Source organism: Saccopteryx leptura, chromosome 2 (assembly GCF_036850995.1).
Source record: "Saccopteryx leptura isolate mSacLep1 chromosome 2, mSacLep1_pri_phased_curated, whole genome shotgun sequence".
NCBI classification, from domain to species: domain Eukaryota; kingdom Metazoa; phylum Chordata; class Mammalia; order Chiroptera; family Emballonuridae; genus Saccopteryx; species Saccopteryx leptura.
The window spans coordinates 214785953-214805935 of record NC_089504.1 but is presented as its reverse complement, the minus strand read 5'-3'; the positions used below and the strand labels follow the sequence as shown (position 1 = coordinate 214805935).

At 49.0% G+C, this 19983-nt stretch overlaps 1 protein-coding gene across 3 annotated transcripts in view; it reads left to right on the top strand.

The window, feature by feature from the left end:
* Nucleotides 1–19983, top strand: part of COL18A1 (collagen type XVIII alpha 1 chain) — a 93463-nt gene that overhangs the window by 33087 nt on the left and 40393 nt on the right. Inside the window, exon 1 of one of the 3 annotated variants that reach the window (XM_066369999.1) lies at nt 10928–11685. The exons of 1 other annotated variant lie outside the window; for it this stretch is intronic. In XM_066369999.1, coding sequence (XP_066226096.1) covers nt 10956–11685 — 730 coding nt within the window. In that variant the 5' untranslated portion in view covers nt 10928–10955. Of the gene's footprint in view, nt 1–10927; nt 11686–19983 lie in introns of those variants that run through there. One more of the 3 variants, XM_066370000.1, reaches the window with a different exon arrangement.

The following is a 19983-nucleotide window of genomic DNA, read 5'->3' as shown; positions in this document are numbered from 1 at the left end:
AGCTCTGGTGTGCAAACTGTGAGCTGGGCGGGAGCCCTGTGTCCCCTGAATGAGGCCGGTGATAAGCTTCAGAAACTTCATTAGCAGCAAAGATGACCAAGGTCCAAGCCCATAGCCTTTAAAAAATGACAGATACTCCCTTAGAAAATGAATAAAAGTTAAACAGGAATTTACAAAGGAAAGAAATGGAAAGAAATGCTTTTTATCAAATATATTTTAAAAATCAGTCACACTAACAATCAAATCAATGCAAATTAAACAGCATTTCAGATTGTGTGGTTTGAAATCTGATGCGGTCTCTCTTGGTTCTTTCTTTGAACAGCTCTATTGAGATCCAATTCACATACTGTACAATTCACTAACTCAGAGCCCACAGTTCAGTGGTTTTTGTATATTACAAGATACATGCAGCCATCATCACAACCATTTTAAAACATCTTTATCATTTAAAAAACAAAACAAAAATCTTTAGTTGTTACCCCCAGCCCTGAACAACTACTAACCTACTTTCTATGGGTTTATTCTGTACATTTTGTGTAAATGGAACAATACAATATGTGGCCTTTTGTATCTGGCTTCTTACACGGAGCATAACATTTCCAGGGTTCACCCATGTTGTTGTGAGTTGGTGCTTTCTTCCTTTGTATGGCTGAGGAATACTCCATTGTGTGGGCGGGCCACATTTTGTTTATCCATTCAGCAGTTGATAGACATTTGCTTTGTTTCCACCTTTTGGCTGATGTGAGTAATGCTGCTGTAAACATTTGTGTGCAATTGTTTTTGTGTTTGGAGGCATGTTTTCATTCCTCTTGGGTGTACACCTAGAGTGGAATTTCTGGGATATAGGGTAACTCTGTGTTTAACAGTTTGAGGAATGGCCAGACTATTTCCCTAAGTGGCTGCCCATTTTATGTCCTCAGCAGTGAAATGTGAAGGTCTCAATTTCTCCACATTCTCTCCAACACTTGTTACTATCTGGCTTTTTTATTCTAGCCCATCCTAGTCAGAGGCAGATTAAGGTCAGTTGAGGCCCTGGGCACAGAAAAAAATATTGGGCCCCTTAAAAAAAGAGAGAGGCAGGGAAAATAACAATACATGTTAACCGGCCCTGGCCGGTTGGCTCAGTGGTAGAGGGTTGGCCTGGCGTGCAGGAGTCTCAGGTTCGATTCCCGGCCAGGGCACACAGGAGAAGCGCCCATCTGCTTCTCCACCCCTCCCCCTCTCCTTCCTCTCTGTCTCTCTCTTCCCCTCCCGCAGCCAAGGCTCCATTGGAGCAAAGTTGGCCCGGGCGCTGAGGATGGCTCTGTGGCCTCTGCCTCAGGCGCTAGAATGGCTCTGGTTGCAACAAAGCGATGCCCCAGATGGGCAGAGCATCGCCCCCTAGTGGGCATGCCGGGTGGATCCCAGTCGGGCGCATGCAGGAGTCTGTCTGACTGCCTCCCTGTTTCCAACTTCAGAAAAATACAAAAAAAACAAAACAAAAAAACCCCAATACATGTTAACCATATTTTTAAATAAGTAAAAAAATATATACTATGAATGTTAAAATTACACAAATGAAATCAAACTTGGTGTCATTAGAAAACAGTGTAAAGTTGGGGGTTTGTGGGGCCCTTCAGAAGTCGGGGCCCAGGGCTTGCGCCCCCATTAAATCCATCTCTGATCCTAGTGAGAGGTGTATCTCATTGTGGTTTTCATTTGTATTTCCCTAATGACTAGTGACGTTGAGCATTCTTTCACATACTTGTTGGCCATTTATAGGTCTTCCTTGGAGAAATATCTGTTCGATTCTTTGCCCACTTTTAAATTGCGTTGTTTGTCCTTTTATTGTCCAGTTGTAGGAGTTTTTTATAATATATTCTAGATACAAGTCTTTTATCAGATACACGATTTACAAATATATTCTCTCAACTGTGGATTGCCTTTTCACTTTCTTGATGTTGTCCTTTGAAGCACAAAACTTTTAAATTTTGATGATGTTCAGTTTTTCTATTTTTTGTTGCTTAGGCATTTTGTAGTAAATGTAAGACTCCTTTGCCAAATCCAGGGTCATGAAGATTTAGTTTTACATTTTGTTTTAAGAGTTTTATAGTTTTAGCTTTTACATTTAGGTCTTTGGTCCATTTTAATTTAATTTTGTGTGTGGTGTGATATAAGGGTCTAACGTCATTGTTTTGCCTGTGGCAGTCTTATTATCCCAGTCCCGTTGTTGTTGGTTTTTTTTACAGAGACAGAGAGAGAGTCAGAGAGAAGGACAGACAGACAGGAACGGAGAGAGATGAGAAACATCAATCATCAGTTTTTGGTTGCAACACCTTAGTTGTTCATTGATTGTTTTCTCATATGTGCCTTGACCGCGGGCCTTCAGCATACTGAGTGACCCCTTGCTTGAGCCAGTGATCTTGGGTCCAAGCTGTTGAGCTTTTGCTCAAACCAGATGAGCCTGCACTCAAGCTGGCGACCTTGAGGTCTCAAACCTGGGTCTCAAACCAGTCCAATACTCTATCCACTGCGCCACCGCCTGGTCAGGCTGTCTCAGTCCCGTTGTTGAAATACTATTCTTCCCGCACTGGATGGTTTTGGCACTCTTGTCGAGAATCCATTGGCCATAGATGTATGAGTTATTGCAGAACTCTCAATTCTATTCCAATGATCTCTATGTCTGTCCTTGTGCTAGTACCACACTGTCTTGGTTACTTAGATTAGGAACTGTGAATTCTTCAGATTTGTTCTAACCCCTAAACAATGTTCTAACCTCTTACTATGAACAACCGTATGTCAACAAATTAGATAATTTTGTTCCTAGAAAGATACCAACTACTGAAACTCAATAAGAAATAAACAGTTTGAATAGATCTTAACAAGTGAAGAGATTGATTTAATAATCCAAAAACTAATCATAAAGGAAAGCTCAGCTTCACTGCTGAATTCTAGCAAACATTTTAAAAAAGAGGGACCCCTGGCCCTGGCCGGTTGGCTCAGTGGTAGAGCGTTGGCCTGGCGTGCGGGGGACCCGGGTTCGATTCCCGGCCAGGGCACATAGGAGAAGCGCCCATTTGCTTCTCCACCCCCCCTTCCTCTCTGTCTCTCTCTTCCCCTCCCGCAGCCAAGGCTCCATTGGAGCAAGGATGGCCCGGGCGCTGGGGATGGCTCCTTGGCCTCTGCCCCAGGCGCTAGAGTGGCTCTGGTCGCAACAGAGCAACGCCCCGGAGGGGCAGAGCATCGCCCCTGGTGGGCGTGCCGGGTGGATCCCGGTCAGGCGCATGCGGGAGTCTCTCTGACTATCTCTCCCTGTTTCCAGCTTCAGAAAAATACAAAAAAAAAAAAAAAAAAAGAGGGACCCGTCTGACCTGTGGTGGCATAGTGGGATAAAGCATCGACCTGGAATGCTGAGGTCACCTGTTTGATACCCTGGGCTGTTTGATACCCTGGGTCAAGGCACATATGGGAGTTGATGCTTCCTGCTCCTCCCTTTCTCTCTCTCTCTCTCTGAAAATTGAATAAATAAAATCTTTAAAAAAATAAAAATTAAAAATAAAAAAGAGGGACCCTAACTCATTTTATGGGGCCAGTGTTACCTGGATTAAAAAAAAACACAGAAAAAGGTGTCCCACACAAAAAGAAAAAACTACATACCAATATCTCTTGTCAGTGTGGACACAAAAGTCCTTAAATACTAACAAATCAAATCCAGCAACATAGGACAGTTATACATTATGACTAAGTGGACTTTATCCCAGGAATGCAAAGCTGTTTTAATGTTAGTAAAATTGATAATTACATCGTATCAGTAGAATAAAAATAAAAATCATGTGATCATCTCAGTAGGCACAGAAAAGACATTTGACAAAATTTAACACCTTTTCGTGATAAAAAATAAATTCATCAAAATAGGAGCAGAAGGGAACTTTCTCAACCTTATAAAAGTTATCACCTATCATCACACAGAAAAGGGTGCCCCTCTCACCATTTCTGTTCAGCATTGTGCTCTCTTCACCATGTCGTATGTATACTGCTCACAAAAATTAGGGGATATTTCAAAATTAATATAAAGTGATAAAATATCCCCTAATTTTTGTGAGAAGTGTATACAAAGCCCTAAGGAATCCACTATAAAAACTATTAAAACTAATTAATAAATTCTGTAAGGTTGCAGGATACAAGATCAATATTTAAAGAAAATAATTGTATTTCTGTACACTTACAATGAACAATCCAAAAATAAAATTTGAAAAACTTACATTTACAAAAGCATTAAGAATAATAAAATACTTTAGAATAAATGTAACCAAAGAGATGCAAATGTATACTCTGAAAACTTTAAAAAAGCAACTTAGAGGGAAATGGAGGAAGATCTAAATAAATGTGAAAACAACCGTGTTCACCAGTTGGAAGATTTCACATTTGTTAAGACAGCACCTCTCCCCCAGACACCCTCCAAAGCCAACACTGCCTGATCAGAATCCCCGCTGATGTCTTTATGGGAATTGGCAAACCAATCCTAATATTAATTCACCCCGAATAGCCAGTCTTTGAAAAAGAGCAAAGAAAGGAGAACTGTTGGTTCTTAAAGGAATTTTTAAAAGTTCTGCTTTGTTTTGGGATAAAGCTTGAATGATTTCTGTGAATTCTAAAATGTGACTTTGAGAGCACTTCAGATCTTTTATTTTGCATAAGTGAACTTATAAATTACAATGTCTAGAGAAACTAGTGCCTCACTGGCCCCACACCTCTCCCAGCCCCTCTGGTTTGAAGGTTCAGCAGGGTTAACCCCTCCGTGGGGGCTCGGGTCATGGGGCGGACGTGCTTGAGGAGCAGTTCTTCCCACCCTCCACTGAGTCACCTGCATTTCCTGAGATAATGCTGATGGAGAGGGGGTTCTAAGACGATGTGGGGTAGAAGTCTCTTTCCTTGCAAACTTTAGAACACTTCAAACACACTGAAAAGTTGAGGGGATGGTGTGGTGTTTGCTCAGGTGTGTCTTCACCTCGATTCATCAGTTGATATTCACCAATATTTTCTCACCCGTCCATGTCCATATTCATGCATGAGAGCGCGTGCGCGCATGCACACACACATACACACACACACACACACACACACACACACACACACACACACACGACGTGCAAGGACATGTGTCTTCTTGGTAAAGTGTATTACAGCGTCCTGGCCCAATGCCCTCAAACTTCTGCATACATCTCCTAAAGCAAAGATGCTCACACCAGCTCCATTCTGTCCTCTGACATTCAGACTGTATTTCAGTGCCGTCCCCTGTCCTGCACAAAGCTGGCTGGCAGCTCCGTGGCCCTGGGGCCACAGCAGCCTGAGCACTGCACTGCTGGTCATGACTGCTCAGCCTTCTTACTCTTGCGCAGCCTCTCCCACCTTGTCTTTCACAACAGGAACATTTATGGAGAGTCCAGCCAGCTGTCTAATGAAATGCCCACCGGCTGCCATGTCCAGCTGCTTCCTCACATTTGCATTCAGGTTTTTGGTGAGTACCCTGGATGGATGACCACATGTCCTCCACTCACAGAGCTTGTCCCTGGGCAGTGAGTGCTGGGAATGTGGTTTCTTGGGTCCGTTCAGTGGGGGCTCAAGGACACCTGACAGGGCTGGGCTGGTCATCAGTCAGGGGACATGGACACCTGGCAAGGCTGGCTGGCTCCTCTCAGGCCCATGTGTCTCCTGACAGTCTCTGGTCCCCAAGGGAAGAGCAAGAGAGAGGACTGCGTGCACCTGAGGAGGGGTCTCTGCAGGACACTACTGACTCAGGGAGCAACCATGGACAGGGGACAGTCTGAGGGGTTAGGTCGGGGCCTCAGCATGAGGGGTGAGAAGAGTTTCTGAGTGTTGAACAAAATGAACACCAGTCTCTGAAGCTCACTGTCAGGGCATGAGTCTTAAGGTAGGCTCACGTCCTTATATTCAGAGCCAGTTTTCTCTGTCACATGTGGGTGTTTATTACTTTTAAAAAAATGAAAATAAAAGACCACATTATTTAGGAATCCAGACCAGACAGGCCAACAAGACAGAACAAACCTTGGCTCAGGTAAGGGCGAGAGGCGGGGTGTATCTCCCACAGAGGGAGGCAGGGCCTTCGGGAAGAAGAGACTGGTGCTGGGTTCATGCAGGATGAAACTCCTCAAGGAAGGCATGGTGGCCCTCATCCCCATGGTGCTGGAGGGGGAGCAATCCCAAGTGCTGCTTCTGGGGATAAGTGAGGATGGTGCCCCTGTGCCCTGGATGCTGGCCCAAGACGGGCATGTGAAAGACCGGGGTGGCACACAGAGGGACCTGAGAGGGCTTGGAAGCACTCAGAAGGTGGTGGATTTGGGGCTTATTCAAAGTGAGGCCATGCAGATGAAGGTGTGTGCTCACCTTCCATGTACAGAATTCTAAAGCCCCTCCCCAGGCCACGTGCTGTGCAGCTGTGAAGTCCCAGGGGTGACCATCAAGCCCTGCCTGGCAGGGCTTTCCGTGTTGGACTGGGAATCCCAAGAAAACCATCTGCATGGGAGTGCATGGAAGTGTGCAGGCACAGACAACACACATGTATGTGCACACACAAACACATCACGTGTGTGTACACTCATGCATGTACATGTACATACGGAGACACAACCACATCCACGCTTAGACACAGACACACATACACGTGGAGGGTCCTGAGGGTGGGTTAAGGTGTGGAGGTTGTCGGTGGACTGGGACCCTAAGCTGTGTGTGTCGTGGACAGAGAAGAGGAGGGCATTTCAGGCAGGACAGGAAGTCTTTGTATGAGGAGGAGTGAAGGCAGAGAAGGGTGCTTTGCTGGTGGTCAGCGGCCCTCACTAGACACAGTGAGTGTTCGACTGGTTCATTCCAAGGATGCTCTCAGAACCTCATGAAGATTGACTGCCACCCTGTGACTCACAGTGCCGTTTAGCTGTCTCCACTCAGGCCCAGAACTCTCCTCTCCATTGTAAAGCACCCTCACTGTTTGATAATATCGCAGAACCTTCAGGCAGAGATGCCCGGTGCATTCCTCTGGCTGCATGGGACAGTCACCAGACAGCTCTGCAGGCAGGTGGTGCTCTGCAAGTGCTTGGATGTGGCAGTGGCCCCAGAAGTGGGCAAGAAGGGTGTGGCCTGGAGTGTTCAGGTAGAGGGATGCCCTGTAGCTTGCAGGGTTGGCTCAGGGTAGAGGGGTTGCTGCTGCCCTCCCGGATAGCCTGCCCCCAACCCGGGCAACAGCCGCTGTTCCTCCTCTGCAGCTACGGCTCCTTAGTCCTCGCTCCTGGCTATGCCTGGAAACCATGTTGTCCCAGGGAATGACTGGAGTGCCCAGGGCCATTGAACTGATAACGTGGCAGCCCAGCCCCCAACAGGGAGTCAGGCTCTGCCACAAATGAGCCCATAGTTTTCTCTCTCATCCAGGAAGGAGATGGGGGAGGACCTTTGGAATTTCTGTCCTGAGATTTTTCTAGACATGCTTTAGGCATAAAATCATGTTAGAGGCAGTGAATTTTCTAGGAGACTATTTGCTGGGCATTTCTAAGAATTCTGGGCATCATGGGTATTAATGTTGGTAACAAGGCCTCGCTGAGACACAGATGTTGGCATATGGGATGCCCCCCCCGTCAAGAGGGGACACAATATTCAGCTGTCCAAAAACGTGAATACTGACTCCAAACATCCAAGCCCTGCCCTTTGGATGGCACTCATTGATCGAATCCTCAGTGTTCTGAGCTGAGGACACGACTTCAGGCCTGCTTCAACAGAGCTGCTCTCGCTGCTGCATGCAGTGCAGCGGGTGGGGGGCAGGCTGAGAATGCCGGTGCAGCCTGGAGAAGGTGGGGTGAGGGGGGGATTCAGGCAGAAGGGATGGACAGCTGGTGCGCAGAGCACATGTGAGATCTAGTGTGGAATGTGGTGGTTAAAACAGTGTGGAGCCCAGGCCAGTTGGCTCAGTGGTAGAGCGTCGGCCTGGCGTGCGGAAGTCCCATGTTCAATTCCTGGCCAGGGCACACAGGAGAGGTGCCCATCTGCTTCTCCACCCCTCCCCCTCTCCTTCCTCTCTGTCTCTCTCTTCCCCTCCCACAGCCGAGGCTCCATTGGAGCAAAAGATGGCCTGGACGCTGGGGATGGCTCCTTGACCTCTGCCCCAGGCGCTAGAGTGGCTCTGGTCGCAACAGAGCGACGCCCCAGAGGGGCAGAGCATCGCCCCCTGGTGGGCGTGCCGGGTGGATCCCGGTTGGGCGCATGCAGGAATCTGTCTGACTGCCTCCCCGTTTCCAGCTTCAGAAAAATACAAAAAAATAAAATAAAATAAATAAAATAAAAATAAATAAATAAATAAAAACAGTGTGGAAGTGTGAGTGTATATGATTATGTGAGCATCAGAATGTGCGTGTGTAGTCCCATCTGGCTCTCCTCTATTGAGCTCTATAATCTGGAGCCATGCCTCTGGTCTCCCTCCCTCAGTTTCTTCATTCATACGCTGGCTGACGGCCATGCCAGGCACAGGTACACAGAATGAAAGCGGGCACTTGTCACTTTGCCTGGTGGGCAGAGCATCTCTGCTTTATGAACAGCCCTGCTATGAGGTGCTGGATAGGACAGACCTTGGAGCAATTTTTCTCCATTGGGGTCCTTGTGCTGATACATAGCCCACCCCCACTGTTGGGCAGATAAAATGTATTATGCTCACTTTGTTAAAGATGACACTGCGCCCAGGTGATATTAATGTGTGTTGAGAATCCTTGTAGCCTGGGGCTTGGTTTTGGGATTAAGCCTTTCCCACCCTTTTTGATGTGGGGAGGTCCAATCCAATCATGCCTCAGAGAAGTGACTTTGTATTAGAGACTTCCCTATTTTGTATATTGGATTAAGGGTTTGGATTTCTACACTATAAAATGGGGTCGGAGCGGGAGCTTGCGCTCTTGGTTCCTGAGATGATTAGCATGAGAGAGCAGAGGGAGCAGAGCAGAGAGCAGAAAGAGGCCATGTGGCCAGGAGAAGCAGCCAAGATGGTGGAGTGCTGAGTGAGATGCCAGTTTGTGCAGTTTGATGCTGGAGAATGAAGGAGATGGGGAACTGAGGAGAATAAGGCTGGTGAGCTAGAAACCTTTGATTCTAGGAAACTCGGATAAGTCAGTAGCTTTGTGAGCACTGAATGTGAGTGGGTTTTGGAGCCCAGTGTGTGTTTTTTACTTTCCCGCAGGGTGCAAGCTAGGATTAAAGACTATGGCCCACCAGCTTTTGGCTCCGTTGTTTCTTTACCGACTGTCCGAATCCAATGCGAACGTGCATGGGACTGGCTGCTCTGATGGTAGCCCTCGCCTTGGCTCCTGGCTTTACACCCATCCTTACTTCTCCTGCTGCTGCCCAGGGCTGGGGACCCTCACTCTGGCAGGACAGCACAGAGGGTGGGTGCTGGGCATTGGGGTTGGCCTGGCTGCGTACGAAGGGTGACTGCCATAATCAAAGTCAGACACCAGCACACGTAACTCTGAGGCAGCCCCGAAGCAGGCACTGGCAGGACTTATGGCTACATAGCAGCATGCTTTTAGTGTTTTGGATGAAGGAAATGTTACCTGAGGTTTTATAAAGGAAAGATTTGGGACACAATGGGAACTGTCCAGCTGCAGGCTGGCCTGGCTCACGCCTTCTGGAGCAGCAGCAATGCCCCAGATCCCATCCCTTTCTAAGACACGCCCAGAAGAGGTGCCTGGTGAAGACAGAGCCTAGAGGAGGTGGCCCCACGCTGGGCTGGCTCCTGAGCTGTGGGCAGGGCTGCCTCACCAGCCCCATCTCATGGACTTCGGATGGCCTGGCAGTCCCTGCTGTCCACACAGAGACAGACCTGGTGGTCGGAGGTAGCAGGAGAAGACGTCTGTCCGTGTGGAGCCTGCTATCAGTGGCAGCGCCCAGTCTCAGTACAGTTTATAATCTTGCTTTCCCTTGGTATTTATTAAACCCAACTGCTGCTGTGTTCCCTCCCTTTCAAGCAGTTCTCAGGGATTAATTTAGAAACCCCCGCTCCACTCTGAAAAGTGCTGGTGAAAGTGATTTGAGCAGGGTCAGCCCCTGAGGGGGCCTTTCTAACCAATGAAGAAAGGGATGGGGTGTTGTAAAAGGCCATGTGGCACCAGTGCTTGAACCCGAAGAGTGATCTCTGATGAGAGGAGCCAAGGACAGGCCTGCGTCTGCGAGGAGTGGGGGGCGGGGGGGCGGGCAGGCTGAGGAGTAGCATCTCCAAGCAGGTGGGAGCCCAAGTCCCTCAGGGCTCCTCCTAGGATGTTGAACGTCTCAAAAGCAACAGTTCCCATAGAACTGGACTTACAACAAATTTCAGTTTGCCTGCAGGGAAGTGGCCCCAGGCCAGGCTTCCTGGGTTGTTCTCAGCTATGGCAGCTCTGTGAGCAGAGTGTGGTGGTGGGCAGGGCTGGGGGCTATGGTTCCCAGCCCTGTCCAGAGCAGACACGCCAAGGGGGCTGTGCCAGGTATCTTCTCTTGAAGCTGGGCTCTGTAGAAGGTGCCCAGGCCACAGGCCAGAAGAGCATCCTTCCAGAAGCTTCCCCCGGGACCCAGAGTGCTGGCCCAGAGCCCCATTCTCACACATGACAGCGCAAGACCCAGCTGCAGTCTGGTGAGGAGCGACAAGGCTTCTTCCAGCGCCCAGCCCGGGGAACTGGGAATTCCACTGTGACGGCTTCAATGTCCTTCTGGCCTCTTGGAATCTGTGGCTGCTTTAAGGGGGTGTGCGAAGTTCTCAAGTTCACTTTGATTTAAAGTTTACTGTCTTTTTGTCTTCTGGGAGAGGGAAAAGGGGGAAGAAAGAGCCTCCTGGAAACATGAATGGGATTACTGGCTGCAGGCTGTGGGTGGGGAGGGCGGGAGCCAGGCTGGCCCCACCTCCCAGACTGCAGACGCCTCCCCGCCCTCCCCTCTGCGCGGTGCACACAGCCCTGATGGCTCCCGACCCCAGCGGCCGCCTTGCCCTGCCGCTGCTGCTGCTGCTCACCTGCTGCCTTGCTGCTGCCCGGGCTGATCTGCTGGACTGGCTGTGGTTGGCCCCTTCTACAAGTAGACCCACATCCTCGCTGCGCTCCATGCCCTCAGGCAACCCACCTGTGCAGCCCACAGAGGATATCATCACACATGTGGCCCCTCAGGATGGCCCCACCGAGCCTGGGACAACCCCTACCAGCACTGAGCTGCTCCTGGACCAGGACGAGACCTCTACTTCCCCTCCCGCCTCCACTTCCCCTCCCGCCTCCACTTCCCCTCCCTCCTCCACTTCCCCTCCTGCCTCCATTTCTCCTCCTGCCTCCGCTGCTTCCACTACGAGTCCGGACACAAAGGAAGAGAATATTGCTGGCGTCGCAGCCAAGATCCTGAATGTGGCTATGGGTATCCGGAACTTCGTCCTGTTGTGGGATGACACTGCCCCTACCGAGAATACTACCAGGATGGAGACACCGGAACCTGTGCCCCCCACAGGCCCCCTCATTCTTCCTGGGCCTTCCAGTGCACCTCAGGAGAATGGGACCGCTCTCTGGCTGAGCAGTGGGTCCCTGAGCTCTCCGGATACCCAGAGGACTGATGCTGGCAGCCTGCTTGTCTCCACCCAGCCACCTCCCTCCCTGGACAGGCCCTGGGCACTGCTCAGGGAGCCCTCAGTGCCACCAGCGTCCCCAGGTAGAGCTCTCTCCTAGACACCAGGTGGGGCCCTTCCCTGGGGAAGGCTGCAGTCTTCAGGTTGACCTCCGGATCTGGAAGGCAAAGGAGCTGTGCCTGTGGCATTCTGTGCAGGCCAATAGCACCAGCACCAGCACCTTGACATCCTCAAGCGCACGCCACTTACCTTCCCCCTGGTGATGGGTTCCCTGGGCATGCACGCTGCCTCCTCGGCTCTGTCCTCCGACTCTGCTGCCACTCTGTCTCAAATCTCACTCTCTGCTTTATCTGGGGACAGTGGTACTTGGGTTCCTCCCATGGCTAATTCTGTGGGGCCTGGTTTTGCTAATAACTTCGCACTGCTCGGGTCCCACCGGCTGACCCCTGTAGTTCAGCCTATCTGCCGTGCTGGCAGCTGCTGCCTGCCCAACTACCTTGCCACTCAAGCGGAGAGGAGGTGCTGGAGGCCGATTGGGTCTGGTGGGGCCTCCTCCAGACGCATTGCCATCGCTTCCTCGTCTGGTTCTTCTGCCTGCTGTTGGCCCCGCCCTGTGGCACAGGCCCCCTGCCTGCCCCCCCCCCACCCTGTTGCCAGTTCTGTGAGGCCCTGGAGGACTCATGCTGGAGCCACTTGGACGGAGACAGGCTGCCTGTCACCTGTGCCTCGCTCCCAGCCCAGGAGGATGGGTACTGTGTGTTCATTGGGCTGGCTGCAGGTAATGGCCGGCCTGCCCACCTCCATGCTTTCCTTTTGCCCATTCGTGCAAGCCCGGACAAGGTTGGTGTGAAACTGGCACGGACCCCCCTCCCCAGCCCCCCGCCCCAGTGCTGGGCCTTTATGTTCAGGTGCCCGCCGAACCCTCAGGAGGCAGGAGGAGTGTGGTGGCCCCTTTGCAGGGGGAAGGCCGAAAGCTGGAGAGGCCTTACACCACCCTAGGTTCTGTGCATGACCGTGGCAGATGTGTGGGGAGTGGCCCCTGCCCCAGCATTCTAGTTCATTTACTCCTCTGAGACACCCCAAGTCTGCTCCCTGGTTGCTCTTACGAGCCGTGGCCCCATTTGTGTCAGGTTCTGCATGTCCCCTCCCCTTCCTTTCCTGTGGAGAACAGCCCTGACCACTCATCCGTCTCTGCAGTCACTAGGTTGTGGAGCTGGGGCCAGTGGGGGTGGGGTGGCTGCACTGGACCCGTGATGGGGGAGTCCTCCTGCTGGGCCCCTGAGGGATGTGTGGGTGGCTCTCTGGCACCTTGTACCAGGCCTGAAGGAAAGTGAGGGGGCGGCTAGCAGCCTGGCCCCAGCCAGGGCAGGAACAAGTGCCAGTGACGGGTGATACCCAGCAGCAGGGAAGGGGCACACCAGTGGCTGACAGCTGCTGCAGACAGAGGGACAGGGAGACTGAGCCTTGTTCATGAGCCAGAGTGGCCGGGAGGGTCTGGCTGAGGAACAGCTCGCACAAGGCCCCCTCAGGGGGGCCCGGATGTGCAGAATGGGGGGCTCTGTGCTGTTCCTGTGAGCTGGCAGGGCTGGGGTGGGGGAGTCAGGGGCCGAGTCCAGAGCTGTAGGCATAGAAGGCTCTTATTTGGGGGCCACAGTGAGCTGCATGTTTCTGCCTCCCACACACACTTTGTGCCTGGAACACCCAAATATTGGGCTGGCAGGGGCCTCTTTCTTACTCAGTCTGCACCAAGTTTGTGTGGCAGGGGCTTCCTCACAGGAATGATGCTGCCAGGAGGGCCCTGGTTCCATGTCAAGGAGCCTGACTGCTCCCCACAGCCCACCTCTTCTGTGTCCTCCATGGGGACAGGCAGGCCTGCATACACCAGACCTGCTGCTTGGCCAAAGACGAGGCCTCAGTTTGCTTTGGGGGTGAGGGGTCAGCAACATAGGGATGTGGGGTGTGAAACCTCTCTTAAGTGCAGCTGGCCTGGTCAGCCAAGTGGCCTAACGGGGACTTCTCACTGGACATCTGCACCATTGGCAGGGTCCCTGGCCTGTGAGGGAGGCTGTGTTCCAAGCACAGTCCTGGGGAATCTTCCATCAGTGCTCACTGCTTGCTCATGCCCCCTCGGGCTGGAGGTGGGCTTCAGATGTTTGACTCACCGGGACCTTCCTGGTTGTGGCCTGGCTGAGAAGGCTCCCACTGGCATTTTCTACCTCCTTTGGCTTTTTAGTGGTAACTGCTCACCACCTGGACCTCCTACCCCTGCGTGCTGGGGGCATGCAGAGGACGAGAGAGGTCGGGTGAGAAGGGAGAGAACCAGGAAGGCCCGTTCCCTATGTTAGTGAATGCTCCCCTCAGTGACAGAAGTCCTAGTGAGTGGGGAGTGCTGGGGTACAACCATCACTGGCCTAGTGAGGTCCTTGGGCTGTGTGTGGGGGTACATCTCTGTGGGGAGACCTGAGCCTGGGTGCTACTTCCTTCCCAGGGCCTGTTCAGAACTGCCCAGGGTCTCGACCGCCACACCACCTTCTCCATCTCTCCTCTTGAGTGTGCCCTGCAGGGTGGCTGCAGACTCAGGTGGGGAAAGCCCCCACTCCCCTCATGGTGGGCCAGTGGGGTGTGGATAGGTCACCTGGTTCCAAACACACCAGCCTAAGGTGAAGGCTTCAGCTCTGTTCAGCTGCTGGAAGGGCTTTCTCTGTAACTGCTTCCTCTCTGTCCCACCCCCTGCCCTGCCAAGAAGATGGGGTGTGGGAGGGACTGGGGGATAGTCCAGCCAGTGGCTGGGACTCTAGGAGATGGTCAGGAAGGAGAGGGCCACCTTGGGAGCCCTGTGCTGGAGCCAGAGCTGGCCATTGGTCAGCGCACTGTTGAGGGCCCAGAGCAGGGTCAGCCACAGAAAAAGGCAAGTGAGGCCCTCACCTGGGGAAGGCAGAGCAGGTCCCACCCAGGTCCTCACTGTGTCCACGTTGGGTGGGCTAGTAGGGGATTGCCACCTCAGGCAAGGAGGAGCTCGGGTCAGAGGGACAGGATGGGGGCATGGTGGGCAGACCCTTCTGGAAGGGGCAGGTTCTGTTGACCTGCACCCTTGGTCCTGAGGAAGAGGAAGTATGCAGAGCAGCACATGCCAGCCCGGGGGGGGGCGGGGGCGCCCTCATCCCCTGCTCTCACCCGCAGGACCACTCTCCCCTCACCTTGCCCTCGCTGCTTCTCTCCTGTGTCAGGTTTTTATCCCAGAACTAGCTGTGGACACATTGTCATCAAGATCCAAGCTGCACAAGAGAAGGCTGAATGCAACTCAAGTCTCATCATGACCAGGATCAGGCATCCTCTGTCCCCTCTGTGTATTGGCATAGATGTGTGTGCAGGAGTTTCCTGGGACTACTGTAATAAGTGACCACAAACTTAGTGGCTTACAGCCACTCAGTTACATCATCTTAACTCCTGGAGGTCAGAAGTCAGAGATCCTCTTACTGGGCTCAAATGAAGGTGTTTCTGGGCAATTCCTCGGCAGGCTATGGGGGATATTCTGTTCCCACCCTTTCCAACTTCTGAGGGCCACCCACATTTCTTGGTCCATGGCCTTATCCATCTCCAGAGCCAACAAGGTCAGCCAGGTCTGTCTCATGCTGCCATCTCTGGTTCTCTTCTTCCCTCATTGTACCTCTTTCTCTGTCCCTGCTAGAGTGGTTCTCTTTGATGATCTTCCCATCTCAACAGCCATCACTGTAATCACACTTGCAAAATCCCGTTCCCTGTGTGAACTCACAGTCACAGGTTCCAGATGTTGCAGTGAGGACATCTTTGGGGTCATTATTCTGTCTACTGTGGCATGTGTGTGCACATGCATGTACATGCTCACATCCATGCACTCTTGATTCTTATTTAGCATAAATGAGATCATATTCTGCATACCTTTTCTCTTTTCCTAAACATGTCCAAGACATCTCCCTGTAACTGCAGAGAGAAGCTCCTGTTTTGGGTGGTCTGGTATTTTCTTTACCCCCCTTCTCAATGGAAGACCTGTAGATGTCTCCAGCGTCTCTCTCTCAGATGATGCCCTAATGGCCCCTGCTCTTCGTCTAGTCACGTCTTTGTTTCTTGCATTCTACTCAAGCACCCCATGTGGGTCCTGACATGGGTGCTGGGTGACAGCATGCTTGGCCCTGCGTTCTAGGAATTCACACACATTTCAAAAATTCATCCGACCATCCATCAGCGTTTTCTCTTCTAGGTCATCAGAAGCTTTCCTCTGAGGCCTTTGTGGGTGGTGTTGATAAGAAGTCAGAGTTGGACATTACAGTCGTGTTGCCATGTCCGTGGTGTCCCCACCCCGGGACATGGGGTGCCTCCATTTGCTCACTATGTTTATTAGTCTTTCAGTCAGGCATTACTATCTTAGATGTCCCCAGAGATATTTGTTCTCTTTGATATTGAGGTTAGGGTGTTTACCTGCTCCAGACACTTGACTTGCACTTCTGCTGTAGGTAATAAAGCGACAGGTGTGAGCGCTCTTCACTTTGCAGCTCGGGGAGTTTCTTGGTGTGGGTCCCTGAGGAACTTGTGCTCTATTCTAACAGGAGAGAGAGGGAAGCAGGTGTCTCCGGGATAGCATCCTGAGCAAGAACTTCCCACCCACCTGTTGCAGTTTGCTGTGTATTGGAGGCACTGTTGTTGGGTGCACGTGGATGGTCAGTGGTGCACCAAAAGTATCATCCCCTTGTCCCACTTTAATGGCTTTCAACTTGGAATTCTGTTTTGTCTGCCTGTAATGTCGAAATATTTTTTTACTTTCTGTTATCATTTGCCTGATTTTTTAAAACTGTCAGGCTGCCTCATGCTGTATTACCATTTTTTAAAAAAAGACTTTATTTTTAATTTCAAATTGAGTTTCACTTTTTTTTAAATTTTATTCATTTTTATTAGAGAGAGAGAAAGAGATAGAGAAAACAGGGGGGAAGCAGGAAGCATCAACTCCCATGTGTGCCATTACCAGGAAAGCCCAGGGTTTCGAACCATCAACCTCAGCATTCCAGGTTGATGATTTATCCACTGCGCCGCCACAGGTCAGGCAAGACTTTATTTTTTTAAAGCAGTTTTAGGTTCATTGCAAAACTGAGGGGAAGGTAGAGATTTCTCATATGCCTCCACTCGCCCCCAACACACTCAGCCTTCTCCACCATCAACATCCGCACCAGATGGTACATTTGTTACAATCGATGAGCCTACACTGACACACAATTATCGTCCAAGTTCATGGATTGTGTTAGGATTTACTCTTCATGTTGTATGTTCTGTGGGTTTGGACAACTGTATAATGACGTGTGTTCATCATTACAGTATTACACGGAGTAGTTTCACGGCCCTAAAGATCCTCTATTCTCCACCTGTTCATTCCTCCCTTCCCCAGCCCCTACTGACTATTGAACTTTTTATTATCTCCACTATTCTGCCTTTTCTGGAATGTCAAAGGATTGGAATAATATATTATGTAGCTTTATAAAACTGGCTTTTTTTTTTAACTTAATATGCATTAACGTTTCCTCCACGTTGTTTTATGGCTTCATAACTCATTTCTTTTTATCATTGAATATTATTCCATTGTTTAAATGTTCCAATTTCTTTGTTTATTCACCTATCAAAAGACATCTTGGTTGCTTTCAAGTTTGAGCAATTATGAATAAGGCTTCTATAAACATTTATGTTCAGGTTTTTATGTGAAACAAGTTTTCAAGTCCTTTGGGTAAATACCAAGGAGTGTGATTGCTGGATTGTAGGGTAAGAGTATGTTAATTTTGTAAGAAAGTATCAAGCTGTTTTCCAGTGTGGCTGCACCGTGTGGCATTCCCATGGGTAAGGAATGAGAGTTCCTGTTGCTCCGCATCCTGGCCATTCTAATAGGTGTGAAGTGGTATCTCATTGTTGATGAGTGTGATTTGGATCATCTTTTCATGAGCCTATTTGCCATATTTACATCTCCTTTGGTGAGGTGTCTGTTCAGATCTTTGACCCATTTTTTAATCGGGTTGTTTATTTTCTTACTGGGTTTTGAGTGTTCTTGTATATTTTGGATATATCTTTTATCAGAAACATGTCTTGAAAATATTTTCTTCAAGTCTGTGGTTTGTCTTCTCATTCTCTTAATGTACCTTTTGCATAACAGAAGTTTCTAATTTGAAAGAAATTAAATAAAGTCCAGTTTAGCAATAATATCTTCTCATAAATTGTACCTTTGATGTTTTATCTAAAAAGTCACTGCCATATCCAAGGCCATCAAGTGTTTTCCCTATGTTATTTAGTAGGAGTTTTATAGTTTTTCATTTTTCATTTAGGTCGTGATCCACTTTGAGTTAATTCTGTAAAAGGTATGAGGTCTGTGTCTATATTTAATTTTTTTGTACGTTCGTGTCCACTGGTTGTAGCACCATTTGTTGAAAAGATCATTTTTATTCTATGGTATTGCCTTTACTCCTTTGTCAAAGATCAGCTGGTTGTATTTATTTGGATCTATTCCTGAGTTCTCTATTTTGTTTCAGTAATCACTTTGTTGTTTCAGGAATGCCATACTCTCTTGGTTACTGTGGGTTTAGAGTAAGACTTGAAGTTCAGGTAGAGTCAGTTACCCAACTTTGTTCTTCTCCTTCAATGTTGTGTTAACTAATATGGGTCTTTGTCTCTCCAGATATACTTTAAAACCAGTTTGTTGATAGCTACAAAATGACTGCCTGAGTCTTTGATTGGGATTGCCTTGAATCTAGAGATCAAGTTGGGAAGAACTGACATCTTGAAAATATTGAGTCTTCTTATCCTTGAATGTGGAATATTTCTACATTTATTTAGTTCTTTTTTTAATTTCTTTTATTAAAGTTTTATAGTTTTCCTCATATAGATCTAGTACATATTTTGTTAGACTTGTATCTAAGTATTTAATTTTGGTATTCTGTAAATAGCATTCTGCTTTTATTTTCAAATGCCACATGTTTATTGCTGGCATATAGGAAGGTGATTGATTTTTTTATATCGTACCCTTCAGCCTTACTATCATCGCTTATTAGCTCCAGGGTGTGGGGTATTTTTTTTTATTGTTGTTGTTAATTCTTTTGAACTTTCTACATCGTCGATTATATCATCTGCAGACAGGCAGTTTTATTTCTTTCTTTCTAATCCGTGTACTCTCCTTTTCTTGTCTTATTTCATTAGCTAGGATTTTCCATATTATGCTGAAAAGAAGTGGAGAGCAGGGACATTCCTGCCTTGTACCTGATCTAAATATGATGTTAGTTGTAGGTTTTTGTATATAGTCTTTATCAAGTGGAGGAAATTCTGCTCTATGCCTAGTTCACTGAAAGTATTTATCATGAATGGATATTGGATTTTGTCAAGTGGTTTTTCTGCAATTTTGATATGATCTTGTGATTTTTCTTCATTAGCTTTGATGTGATGCATTGTGTTCATTGATTTCCAATGTTTAACCAGCCTTGCATACCTGGGATAAATCCCACTTGGTCGTAGCTGGCCTCTTTGCTGAAAGGAAAACTGTCTTCAACTAGGCAACTTCCTCAATTTCTTGATCCGAGAGGGGAATGTGGCCCCAAGATGGGCCCTGGCTTGCCAGAGTTGTTGCCCACCACATTCCGGGACACTGCATTCTGTGAAGGCATTCCTCTGAGCTGTCAAAGAGCCGACATTCACTTCTTGGAGAGATGTTGGTTTCTTGCCCAAGACAGCAGGGTCAGTGCCTTGGGCCACACCTCCAGCATAGCAGCTGCAAACGCCTCACAGGGAAGTGGCCACATCCTCTGCTCACGCTCCTGGTGTCTGAACTGGAGAACTTGTCAGTGATCTTATGCCCATGGCATTCAGAGACTTGCTCTGATGGGAACCTGTGGAATTTCATGGAGAAAAAACAGGAGAATGTTGGGAAGGAACTGTTCATGAATCTCTCTCTGGGGTCCTTGGAGCTGCCTATATAACATGCTGCTATCTTCCAGCCCAGAGAGTCAACAGCTACTGCATTTTGGATTCTCAATTAATTTGGAAATTTTCTATCTCTGTGTAAGGAGAGGTGGTGGTGGAGCATGTCTGTGAACAATGGGGACAGCTGAGTCAGGACACCATGGCTCTGGCACCCATGCTGGTGAGAGACCTATTTCCCAATCTGAAACCTCTCCCTGACTTGACACTTAGGCCCCGGGTACTTTTTTTTTTTTTTTTTTTAAATCAACTGTAGAATAGGAGAATGTCTTTATTTTATTTTTTTTTTTTTTTTCATTTATTCATTTTTAGAGAGGAGAGAGAGAGTGGGAGAGAGAAACAGAGAGAGAGAAGGGGGAGGAGCTGGAAGCATCAACTCCCATATGTGCCTTGACCAGGCAAGC